At 36.9% G+C, this 12,328-nt stretch overlaps 2 protein-coding genes and 1 long non-coding RNA gene across 3 annotated transcripts; all 3 read left to right on the top strand.

The window, feature by feature from the left end:
- The first annotated feature begins 6,811 nt into the window (after positions 1 to 6,811).
- Positions 6,812 to 8,543, top strand: LOC117630224 (protein FAR1-RELATED SEQUENCE 4-like). Its single transcript, XM_034362971.1, has 3 exons — positions 6,812 to 7,761; positions 7,981 to 8,387; positions 8,518 to 8,543. Exons 1-3 carry the CDS (start codon positions 6,812 to 6,814, stop codon positions 8,541 to 8,543), a joined length of 1,383 nt encoding a protein of 460 aa, XP_034218862.1.
- A 127-nt stretch (positions 8,544 to 8,670) lies between these two features.
- Positions 8,671 to 9,030, top strand: LOC117629688. Its single transcript, XR_004586144.1, has 3 exons — positions 8,671 to 8,725; positions 8,840 to 8,896; positions 8,984 to 9,030. It is a non-coding gene; the product is annotated as an uncharacterized LOC117629688 (long non-coding RNA).
- A 930-nt stretch (positions 9,031 to 9,960) lies between these two features.
- On the top strand, positions 9,961 to 12,038 carry LOC117631603 (arogenate dehydratase/prephenate dehydratase 6, chloroplastic-like). Its single transcript, XM_034364850.1, has one exon. The coding sequence runs from the start codon at positions 10,262 to 10,264 to the stop codon at positions 11,561 to 11,563; it is 1,302 nt and encodes a 433-aa protein (XP_034220741.1). The 5' UTR covers positions 9,961 to 10,261; the 3' UTR covers positions 11,564 to 12,038.
- Positions 12,039 to 12,328: the final 290 nt, after the last annotated feature.

Genomic DNA, 12,328 nt, shown 5'->3' with positions numbered 1-12,328 from the left:
CAAAGTTTTGATGTCATGTACCGAGGAAGTGACGTGTGCGGGGTTGAGTTGCTCATTATATATATATATATATATATATATATATATATATAATATGAAGAAATATTTTATTATTATTTTGCTCACCAACTTCATTCGTTGCCGTGTGGTTTTATCATGGTAAGAAAATCTATGCATAAAAGTTGAATAATGAACACATATTATACACACAATTAGAAAATTGTAAGTTAATTAAGTATATCTATGGGCTTCATTTTTTGGGTTTGACCAAAATAACAAGGATGTTTTGCTCTCAAACTAATTAAGTATTCATCATCTACTTGTTCTAGAATATTGAATTTCAGTATTAACTAACGATTTTAATTTGAGAAGTGATACTTTCTTTAAGTTAGGGCGTGAAAAAATAGCATCACAATCAATTTAGAATAAGTATATATTTTCATGTTAATAGAAAACTTATCTCTATAAAAGATTTGTAATTCGAGTGGTTAACAACATTTATCACTGCAACCGAGGTCTTTGATTTGATGCCCCCTTCCGTCACTATTGATTGTATAAAAAATCATTGTTCCTTGTCGAATTTAACAATAACTCATCTTCCCAAGTCGAATTGTTATTCTGATAATAAACAACAACTAGTGGACCACTCTTTCCACCCAACACGAAGGCAAACCACCCTACATTTCTTATTGTTTACGAAGTCTATTTTTCATAAGAAAAAGGGGATCTATGGATGAAGTTTGAGAATGGGGGAGAAATGGGAAGTGGTTAAGGCGTTGGGGATTAGACCTTCACTGGTGACTGGGTTATTTCTTTGTTGTCCTTCGATGGTGGTGGTCGAAATGGTGGGGTTGGGTACATAGTGATGGTGGGAGAAGGCATAGTTTTTTTTTTTTTTTTTTTCAAACAAAGATAAACTTCAACTGTACAATCAAAGATATCAACATGACATCTAAAGTACCAATCCTAAAAGGACAACAAACTAACATAATAAAAACAAAACTAAAGTGGACAAAAACCGCACTAAAACTACTAGTCCACATCACCACAATTAACCATAAGCCAAAACAAAGCATATATACCCAACATAATTGAAACCATAAAGCAACCCATGAGCCTAAACGAACCCTACCACCACCACCACCTAAAGAAGCATATCGTCACGGCCATATCCACCATCGCATCCGTAACAGATTTGGGGAAAACATGGTTTTCAGCGATCTACATGCGCATAAGAGTGAACAAATAAGCTAGGACCCATTAGTGTAGTGGTTTGGAGTATTTACTCCCTCAGGCAAGGTCCTGGGTTCGAGTCCTAGCATCCGTATTGTGTGTGTGAGTTTAATATGCTATCGCCCCTTTCAATAGGAAAGGTATTCCAAAAACAAAAACAAAAACAAAATAAAAAAGAGTGAACAAATAAACGAAAACAACTACCTTAATAAAAAAATAAGTGGGTGATTTGTAGCAACCTTCATCAAAGACGATGTAGACCCAAATTTAGAGAGCATGAGCAATGTTAAAGAGCGAATTTTAGGAGAATGATTTTTTTGAGATCGCCTAAAAGGGGTGATGGAGAACTTTAATATGAGCATGGCTCAAAAGAAATCACCACAAAGGGTTTCTCATTTAAAACTTTCCAGTAGACTTATTCATTAACCCAAAAGAAAAATGCAAGGAGATAGGAGGGGAAGAGGGGCAATAACGCTTCTTCCTCCTCCCCATCTACAGAGTTTTTCTTTGGAACTCACAAAAAGAGCGACTAGAGTTTTAGTTTCTCCTTCCAAAAAAAAAAGTACAAGAAACTTAGGGAGTGTATTCAATTCTAACTTTTAAAGACTTTTAATAAGTTTAAAAGTCTGAAGGTATTCAACTATGACTTTTAAATAGTCTTTAAAAGTTTAGTAGTATTCAATTGTGATTTTAAAAAGTCTTTAAAAGTTTTGTGGTATCCAAAAAATTAATGACATTTGAAAACTTTGTTAAATGAAGGACTTTTCAATACTTTTAAACCTAATTCTTAACACCAAAAGTCTAGCTAATTTATCCAAGACTTTATCAATGAATTCGATCATGCTGCAGCTTTGGCCGTTCGAGGGTGTGCCACCATGTTTGGGTCTCTAGACCCCCTTCATCTTTGGTCGGTGTACTATCAAGAGATGGCCTACTACACCTTCAATTTGATTTTTTTTTTTTTGGCTTCCATTATCTGTCTTGGGAATTGTTATGATGATGAGCCATTTCTTGCTTGTTTTTTTTTTTTTTTTTCAATGCTTGAAACAATTGCTACGCACTAAGAGCTACGGTGGGACTGCATTGGTTTCTTCCATAAATTTATTTGGCCTCCATTTGCAATTTTTAAGGCCTATCTGTAGGAGCATATGATTTTGTTACAAAACCCACATTCTCCAATAGCAATTTAGCTCTTAGCATCCTGGGGTTTACAACTAACCCCACATTCTAGTTCTGTTATTTGGCTTGGCTCTATCATTATGCCACTGTACTGGTATCTCCCACCCAAACAAAGTACACTTTCAGAAGGTCTTGAGGATCTTAACTTCGTTCTAGCAATCGGATAATTTGTTCCTTCTTCCCCAAGACCCAGCTCTACAAGCTAAACTAATTAAATCCATAATATTGATTGCGCAACTTATATTTGAGTTGCATCCAAGAGCAGTAACCTTATTTTCTCCATACTTGACACTGTTCTCAAGTGAAAAGTTCTTAGACATGGAAAAATATTTCTTTGCTTTTACACAATTGTATCTTTTTTCTTTTTTTTGGGCTACTTATTCCATTTGCGGACGAGTTAATTCACCACACAAAACATAAATATTAGAAGCAATTTCTTTTTTCGTTATACTACTCTATGATAAATATTTAAAAGATAAATACTATTTATAAATAAATATTACAAAATTTAGATAAAAGTATATCACTTAACTTTATAAAGTAGGTAAAATTCATTAAGAATCTTTCAACTCTATAAAAGTCATTTACTTTCAAAAAGTTTTTAAAAGTTAGAATTGGATGCACTCTCGTTAGTTTGAAGAATCATGTTATTTCCGAAGAGGAATAGCTAGAATTAGACGAATTATAACACAAGGCTGTAAAGGAAAATTTTATTCTTTCAACGATAAATAACTTACATAATAAAAGACATTGGTTTTGAGTATTGGAGGTTGAATCAATTGATATGGCTGGATTTTTTATTTTTTATTTTTTCCTTTTCCCTTTATGTTGATTGTGTAAGTGGGCGTACAAACATTTATTATATAACTGTTAATGAAGTTATTATTATTATTATGAATGATTATAGGGTTTGCATAAGAACAACTTGTAGTAAATGCATTGTACATTGGGGGCCACTAAAATGGTTACATGGTTACGCCATTTCTATAAAAATAAAAAAATAAAAATAAAAAAGGAGCTGCAGCCTTTAGACAAAAGGTTTTGCGTGTATGGAAACACTTTCATGAAACGAGGATAATATTATTTTGCTATTTTAGATAAATTACGGTATGTTATATATGATAATTTTTTCACATAACAATTTGTAATTGATTAAGAATAGCAAAACAGTGTTATCCTCATTTGTCATTCCAAAAGACTTATGTCCCATTAGACATGATTGCTTGAAGTAGGTCCCTACTGGTCGCTCATGCCCGTGACCAAAGTCAGAAAAATGTCGCCATTCATTACTCTCATCCATGATTAATAGTGGCCTTGCTAGTTTCTGTATCCAATATTGTTGAATTATTGGAGGTCCAGATGTGATGATTTAATTGACAACTAAAGTAAGAATTAAAGTAGGTCCCTATTGGAGGTCCAGATGTGAGCTAACTACACCAAACAGTGAAGATGATATGATGTTACCACTAAAGTAAGAACTAGCTTTGAAAAGTTAGCAATATGATGGCTCATAATGTCACACACACACTTAGTTGTTGTTGGTGCTTGAACTCTTCATAATTAATGGGTATTATCTCTCGATTCAATGGTAGTCCTTTTGTTCACAACATCGAAGAGATTTTACGTTCGAATTCCTCATTCCTTCATTAATTAAAGCAAAATAATGAATATAGCCAATTAATATGTAATGTTTCTTGTCTCAATAAATTTTAATCCATTGTTATCATCATTAATGTGGCTTCATGCAATCATTTTTCTAAATAATTCCGATGCATTTGGTATAATTCAAACATTGACAATTTAGATAGCATTATTTGAGCTCTTAAAATGTTTTAATGGATTAGCAGCTGAAACATGACACAACACGCAACATTAGCATGTCAAATTATCGTATCGAGTTCGAGTTTTAAAAAATTTGATTCAGATATGAAACACAAAAAATTATGACACGTTGTCAAATCTCCTTAATAACATTAAAAGATTCGTAATGAGTTTATTATTTTGGCTGGCATAATCTCATGTGGAGTAGGAGTGAGAGCACTTGTATTCCAGTCACGTGAAAATCGTGGTGTGGAAGAAAGAACGATGAAATGACACGACTGACCAAATGCATGAGTACATAACGTCCTCTTGGTTTTGGGGTTTAGACAAAAAAAAAAAAAAAAAAGGGGTCCTCTTGGGGGACCTACTTCACCATGCGCCCTTTAAAATTGTGTTGGGCACTCTAGCTTCCTTCTCATGTGCTCGGTTGGGACAATATATATTGAAGGAAACAATGGAAAGAAAATGATTGATGGATGAGTAATGTTTCACATGTTTAAGTTGCTAGCTATGATTAATCTCTACTCTCTTTTTTACGAACACACTCATTTTTACTTGCAAATCTATAGGAAATGTTTAGATATGACATGTGTCGAGTGTGTTGTTTTGATCGGAATAGGGTTTTGATGTGTTATCATTGTCATCCTCCAATAAATGTTGAGAAGCACTTGGTCTAAGTGTGTTGTGTTGCTCAAGATAGGGTATTGATATGCTATCATCATCCGTGTAATATGTCAATAACAAAACGTACCAGCATGTTAAACGTACCAACATATTATCAATTGTCGACAATATCAACAAAACTCGTACTTTAACAAAGCAGGAACGTCCTACACAGAAAAATCCCGAGCGTTCAGGTTCACAAAGATTCGATGTGAGCTTTAGCGACTATGGAGATTTGAGTACAACAGTTTGGCTGTCTTCATTCCCCGACACTTTGATCCGCGTTATAAAATAAATTAAGAGTTGTTTCTAGTGTTGGCAGTTTTCCTTTCTTCAGCAACGAAAAAAAATATATAAAAAAATAAATAAGTTACTTTAGGTGGTTAATTTCAAATCTGGTTTTTTTTCCAATAGAATTGGAACCATACCCTACATATTGTTGTTTTTTGCTTCTGTCCATAATGGTACAGACTGTAATCCTGGCAGGTACAGACTTATTACTGTATTGCAATTGGATTTTCTTTTCCTTTAATTTATCCTCCTATTAAGGTATGGGTAAGGGGTTGCCCCTACAGCATTCCCTTTTCCACTTTCAGTTCTATCCCAGATTGGCTCTTACCATAATTATACATGCCCTTCCCCCATTCACCACAAATTCTACCATCTTTGTTTACCCTAAAATAAAATAAAAATCACGTAGATATGAATTAGACTAGTTGATTCAGCTCCCCTTACATTCAAGTTCGAATCTCCCTTCCCAAATTTGGAGAGTCCTTCTCACTCTAGGCAGTAAATCAGCAAGTTCACGTTAATCCTAGCTTTGCTTATTACAAAGTAGAGCGCCCCACATTTAAAATGCACCTTTAAACAACAAATTTAGAAATAATTTTATTTTTTTGGAGAAACAGTTGCTTTTCGGGGAAACGGTGTGGACCCATAATTTTTTGGGGAATGCTAGCAACCTTCTCTCTAACCTTCTCCTTTAGACCTTCTCCCTTCTTTGCTTGACACGTGTCACTTTCCTTACACATAAAACAATGCTACTAATTACAGAAAAACCAAAAATTATATTTCCATATTTGCCCTTGAAGCTAAATCGTCTTCTCTTTGCTTTATCTTTCAGAAGACGCTCCTGCCTTTTCAACTCTCAGGCTCAACCACAAAAGCTAAAGCATCTTGTTCAGCTTCTCTTGCTCCAAGTCTTGGTCAAAGGTATGGTTTCATTTCTGCTGTATTATTGTGCTGAAAATTGATATCTGTTGGAAGTATTTTCTTAGGTTGATGGGTATTTCTTTTGTTAATCTAAACTGTAATATATTTAGGTTTTCATATTGAATTCGATTTTGGTGATTTTTTATTCTTTTGGTTCTATATATTTTATCTCAAGCCTATATTGTTAGGTGTCCATGGGAGTCGAGATTGACTTGAATTTGCCCGAAGAAGATGTTGATGGTGTGAGTCAAGATAACACTAATATATTTAAGAGTGCAAGCTTTATTAATGAAGACACAGACTTTAGTGAAATGGAATTCCATTCAGATGACAAGGCGTATGAATTTATTCAGAGTATGCCAAACAAAAAGGATTTGCTGCCTCAAAGGTATCTTGTTGTCGGTCAAAGACATCTGGAGAATGGATTGATACAAAATTTGCTTGTACGAGGTATTAAAAACGAAAATCTGATGCTATTAACCCACGGCCTTGCTTGAAAATAGATTGCAAAGCAAGCTTGGAAGTCAAAAGAAGGTATGATGGAAAATGGTTTGTTTGTAATTTTGTCAGAGAGCATAACCATGATCTCTATCCAGAGCATATACACTACTTTCCAAGTAATAGAAGAATCAACAGTGCCGACAAGTATAATATTAATGCTTTGCATTCAGTTGGAGTGAAGCCAAGTAAAATTTTTGCTGCAATGGCCAAACAATACGGAGGATATGAGAAAATTGGGTTTTTAGAAAAAGACATTAGAAATCATCTAGATAAGGAACGTCGTTTGGCACTAGAATCCGGGGATGCTAAGGCAATGCTTGAGCTTTTCACGAGAATGCAAGAAGAGAATCCTAACTTTTTTTATGCAATGGATTTGGATGAAGAACAACGTTTGGTAAATGTGTTTTGGGTTGATGCAAAAGGCCGAGAAGACTACAAAAATTTTGGTGATGTCATTTCGTTTGATACAACATATATCACCAACAAATATAAGATGCCTTTCGCTCCTTTTATTGGAGTGAATAATCATTCTCAGTCTACATTACTTGGATGTGCACTACTTGCGGATGAAACTACTTGTACATTTGTTTGGTTAATGAAGACATGGATTAGAGCTATGGGTGGGAAAGCTCCTAGTGCTATACTAACTGACCAAGATCAAGCTATGAAAGCAGCCATTACGGAGGTTTTCCCAAATGCTCGTCATCGTTTCTGTTTATGGCATATATTGAGAAAGATCCCTCAAAAGCTTGGTGAAGTTTTGAGAAAGCATGGAAATTTTATGGGAATGTTTAATAATTGCATCTACAATTCATGGACAGTAGAGGACTTTGAGCAAAAATGGCAGAATATGGTTGAAGTGTTTGAGCTTGATAACAATGAGTGGATTAAATCTTTGTTCGAAGACCGCAAGTTTTGGGTTCCCACTTACATGAGAGATGCATTTTTTGCTGGAATGTCTACAACTCAGAGATCTGAAAGTATCAATTCTTTCTTTGATAAATATGTAAACAAGAAGACTACATTGAAAGAGTTTGTTGAGAAATACAAGGTGGCTTTACAAGATAGAGAAGAAGCAGCAACCCATGCAGATTTTAAGACATTACATAAAGAGCCTACTTTAAAATCTCCATCACCTTTTGAGAAGCAAATGTCAGTTATTTACACACATGAAATTTTTAGGAAGTTTCAACTGCAAGTTTTAGGAGTATCGGCATGTTATCCTATAAAAGAAAAGGAGGAAAGTATGAAAAATAATTTTAAAGTTCAAGATTTTGAAAAGAAGCAAGATTTTGTGGTTGTCTTTGATGGAAGAAAATGTGAAGTCTGTTGTGTATGTCGGCTGTTTGAATATAGTGGGTTTCTTTGTAGGCATGCAATAGCTATGCTGCAATCTTCTGGTGTTTTTAGAATTCCAAGTCATTACATATTAAAACGATGGACAAAAGATGCAAGGAATGGATACACCAGTAGACATATGTCAAAAGAAGTTGACCCCAAAAAACAGCATTTCAATGACTTGTTTCGAAAAGCCAATAAATTGATTGAAGAGGGGTCATTATCTCAAGAGAGTTATGATATTGTAAATCATGCATTGGAGAAAGCCTTGAAACAATGTGCAAGCATAAATCATTCTCTCAATGGCACATCATATGATTTTCACAGCGTTGATAAAGAGAATGTTAATAATAATGTGTTGTGTGATATCAATGTGCTTGATCCAAGAGTCTCAAATACAAAAGGAGCCCCGAAAAGGGTGAAGAATCAGAACTCGAATGGTAAAAAATATAACAAGAAGCCAAAGAAGGTATGCTTTAAATTTTTTTCCTGTACATAAGGCATATATTGATCTACTTCCTCATATTGTCATTGCCTATCTATTAAATATACTTTCATCTTTTTTCGTAGGCACAAGCAAATCTTGGACTATCTAATGATGGGATAGAAAGCTCCTTGCCAAGACAAGTACAATATATCAGTTTTCTTTTGGAATTACCTTTAGGTGCATATATAACATATACATGTCAAGGTGTTTTTTTATGTATAGGAACAAGCACACACAAGGAATGATGCTTCTGATAACTACAAGGATACTCATGAATGCTTGCAACAGATAGTAAGTATACCATAGGTGATACACAAATTCTTCTTTTCAGCACTTAATAATCATAACCTTCTATTGAATTTTATCACTTATGAATAAATCTTGTTTTTCTTTGATATGTTATAGGATGAATATGAGACTCTTGAAGGGCATAATGGAATGAAAGTAAATATGGACTGGATGGTAGTTAATATTGTCATATATGATTTATTTGTGTTTATTACTAATATATTTGTATTAATTAAGGTGCATATCTACTATATGTAACAGGAAAATTATAATTTGTGGACCTCAGACATGCATGAATATTTTGCTGGTCAAGCTACACAAGATGGTATTGTTATAAGAACTTTTTATTTATTTATTTATAGAATTTTAAAAAGAAAAAATTTATAAGAACTTTGTTTGTGCTTGTTTGACCAACTGAATTTGTGGTAATAGGAACAGTTGATACATATTAGAGAAGAGTTGCATGTGAAGTCTGGGAAGATGAGTAGTGAAGTCGTATACCTTTGAAGAAGAGAAGTGAAGTGAAGTCTGGGAAGATTAATCATTTTGTTTCTACTACTACTAGATTCTGGAAATTTTTTGGGAAGACTTTAATATTGTATAAAGATTTCACTATTTGGTGTTTTGTAACCATTGCTAATATTAAAATGTGTTGTATTGTTTCTACTCAGATTTGGGGGATATTTTAGTTTATTTAGTAGTATAAGAAATGCAATCAAGCAATTTCCTTCAGGGAAAAAAAAAAAGTTAGTCTGTAAACTCTGTACAATTGGGGTGCTTACGGATTTGAAGGACTTTTTTTTTTTTCCTATCTAAACCCTTTGTGTTAAAAAAATGAACATTACTTTTTTTTTTTTTTTTTAACGCAGACATTTTCTTTATTAAAAAAAAAACTGACATAAAAAAAAAAATTAAGTAATAAGATGGTAAAAAAGTTGTGAATTTTTTTTTGGGATAAATTGAATATATTTAATAAGGGTAAACTTGGAAAGCAAAAGTTAGCTTGTATAATATATTAATGACATTGTTTTAAGTGCAAGGAGAATGACACATGTCAAGCAAAGAAGGGAGAAGGTCCAAAGGAGAAGGTTAGAGAGAAGGTTGCTAGCATTCCCCTAATTTTTTTGGTTTGCCTATTTAACTTTGACGTTTTCTTTTTTTCTTCTCCCAATAATAAAGAAATACATATAATAATAAAAAATACTCACAGAAATAGGGGAGGTGTGAGGTGAGCGAGGGTAGGTGTGAGATTTGACCAAACCACCTCCTCTTCACAACAACAGACTCTTCCACTCTACTTCCCTCTCTCTCTCCTCATCATCATTTCCCATTTCCCATTTCCCATTTCCCTCCCTCCCTCTCTCTCTCTCTCTCAATATAAAAACCCATCTCCAGGCCTCCCTTTCTTCTCAGCTTGACGTTCCCTTTTCCAGAGAGAACACCAAGCTTTCTTCCACCTACCAAAACATTTTCCAATTTCTCATTCTTTTTCTCTTGATTCCGTCTAACTCCCCAACACTCCCGCACGACACAAGCACAATGCAGGCTCTTCTTCCCCCCTCCTCTAATCATCTCAAAATTAGCCACGTCCCCACCCGAATCACCCGTCTCGCCCCGACCCGTCTCGCCGTGGTCAAATGCGCCTACCGTTCCGACGCCGTCCACTTTCACAACGGCATCGGCTCCAGCCGCGCCGACTGGCAGAGCTCCTGCGCCATTCTCGCCAGCAACGTCGTCTCCCAGCAGCCCCAGCCGCCTCCCGACAAACCCGGAACCGCTGACCACGTCGCTTCGGTCAACGGCCACAAGACCAACGTTGACCTCGACCTAGTCCCCATCGAGAAGCTCTCCTCCTCCTCCTCCGGTGATGACAAGTCCTGTTCTCCCCCTCCGCCTCCCCGGGCCCTCACCATCACCGACCTCTCCCCGGCTCCGATGCACGGCTCGCAGCTTCGCGTGGCCTACCAGGGCGTCCCCGGCGCGTACTCCGAAGCCGCCGCCGGCAAAGCCTACCCGAAATGCGAGGCCATCCCCTGCGACCAGTTCGAAGTCGCCTTCCAAGCCGTCGAGCTCTGGATCGCCGATCGAGCCGTCTTGCCGGTCGAGAACTCCCTCGGCGGCTCAATTCACCGAAATTACGATCTTCTCCTCCGCCACCGCCTCCACATCGTCGGCGAGGTCCAGCTCCCGGTCCACCACTGCCTCCTCGCCCTCCCAGGGGTCAGAAAAGAGTACTTGAACCGAGTCATCTCGCATCCTCAAGCTCTGGCTCAGTGTGAGTTGACTCTGACCAAACTCGGCCTCAACGTCGCGCGCGAAGCCGTCGACGACACCGCTGGCGCCGCCGAGTTCGTCGCCGCCAACAACCTCCGCGACACCGGAGCGATTGCCTCGGCTCGCGCCGCCGAGCTGTACGGCCTGGAGATCCTGGAGACTGGGATCCAGGACGACTCGAGCAACGTGACTCGGTTCGTGATGCTGGCTCGGGAGCCAATCATTCCCCGCACGGATCGGCCGTTCAAGACGAGCATCGTCTTCGCTCACGACAAAGGGACCTCCGTACTGTTCAAGGTCCTATCGGCCTTCGCCTTCAGGAACATCAGCTTGACGAAGATCGAGTCGAGGCCGCACCGGAACCGTCCGATCAGGTTGGTGAGCGATTCGAACGAAGGGACGGCGAAGCATTTCGAGTACCTGTTCTATGTGGACTTCGAAGCGTCCATGGCGGAGGTTAGGGCACAGAACGCGTTGGCGGAGGTTCAGGAATTCACGTCTTTCTTGAGAGTCCTGGGAAGCTACCCCATGGATATGACTCCGTGGTCTCCTTCCAGGGGCGATTAGTGGAATTACTTGATTCATTAGGCCCCTCGATAGTAAATTATTACCGCAAAAAACAAGGACCCGGGAGAAAATTTGAATAATTTCGAGTTTTCTCTCTCATTCACTTTGTCACCTTTTCTTTTCTTTTTTTAATTTTTAATTTTTAATTTTGGTGGATCTAAATCTACATCCATGCCCATGGTTTGGTCCATTCCATCCCATCCCAAACAAGTAAAAAGAATTTGGAATTTGCTGTTGCGTAAATATATTTGAAAACTTTGTGGGTGTTACGTGTAAGCTTGTAAAATCTCCATCTGTCATTCAATGACTCAATGCTTTTGTGTATTCATATATAATATTTTAGATAATTCTAAAGAAACCCATCTAGGAACTTTTTTTGTATTTTTATAAATAATGGGTTTCTTAGATTTTGATCAATTTTGTTTACCAAGTTACTAATGGAATATTATTTTAGTGGCCGATGCCTATGAAGTGACTAAAGTGGTGTGCTTTATTAGTCACTAATGGAATCAAAAGTTCCTTGATTTTTAGGTTTAATAACCTGGTTGAAATATGTCATTGTCCAAGTTGGCACAAAAACACCCATTTTTCTTGTTCTAAAATGTTTTTTGTTTTTTATGTTCACTAGAAATCATTAGTTTGCTTGTCATATCACATTTTTATATAGAAATGTATCAGCCTTGACACTTGACAGGAACAACTCTTGCCAGGAAATTTGTGGTGGGGAAGACCTTTTCTTACCCCTTGGGGCAAAATTCTTCATCA

Source organism: Prunus dulcis, chromosome 6 (assembly GCF_902201215.1).
Source record: "Prunus dulcis chromosome 6, ALMONDv2, whole genome shotgun sequence".
NCBI classification, from domain to species: domain Eukaryota; kingdom Viridiplantae; phylum Streptophyta; class Magnoliopsida; order Rosales; family Rosaceae; genus Prunus; species Prunus dulcis.
The sequence above is the reverse complement of the archived record's forward strand: the minus strand, read 5'-3'. Positions and strand labels throughout refer to the sequence as shown.

What these genes read in the sequence shown, in the direction of transcription:
- LOC117631603 (XM_034364850.1), top strand. Translation starts at nt 10,262, where the DNA reads ATGCAGGCTCTTCTTCCCCCCTCCTCTAATCATCTCAAAATTAGCCAC.
- LOC117630224 (XM_034362971.1), top strand. Translation starts at nt 6,812, where the DNA reads ATGGCCAAACAATACGGAGGATATGAGAAAATTGGGTTTTTAGAAAAA. An exon ending in TCACCTTTTGAGAAGCAAAT is followed by an intron (nt 7,762 to 7,980) that starts GTCAGTTATTTA and finishes GTTTCTTTGTAG; the next exon opens with GCATGCAATAGCTATGCTGC. An exon ending in GAAGAATCAGAACTCGAATG is followed by an intron (nt 8,388 to 8,517) that starts GTAAAAAATATA and finishes CTTTTTTCGTAG; the next exon opens with GCACAAGCAAATCTTGGACT.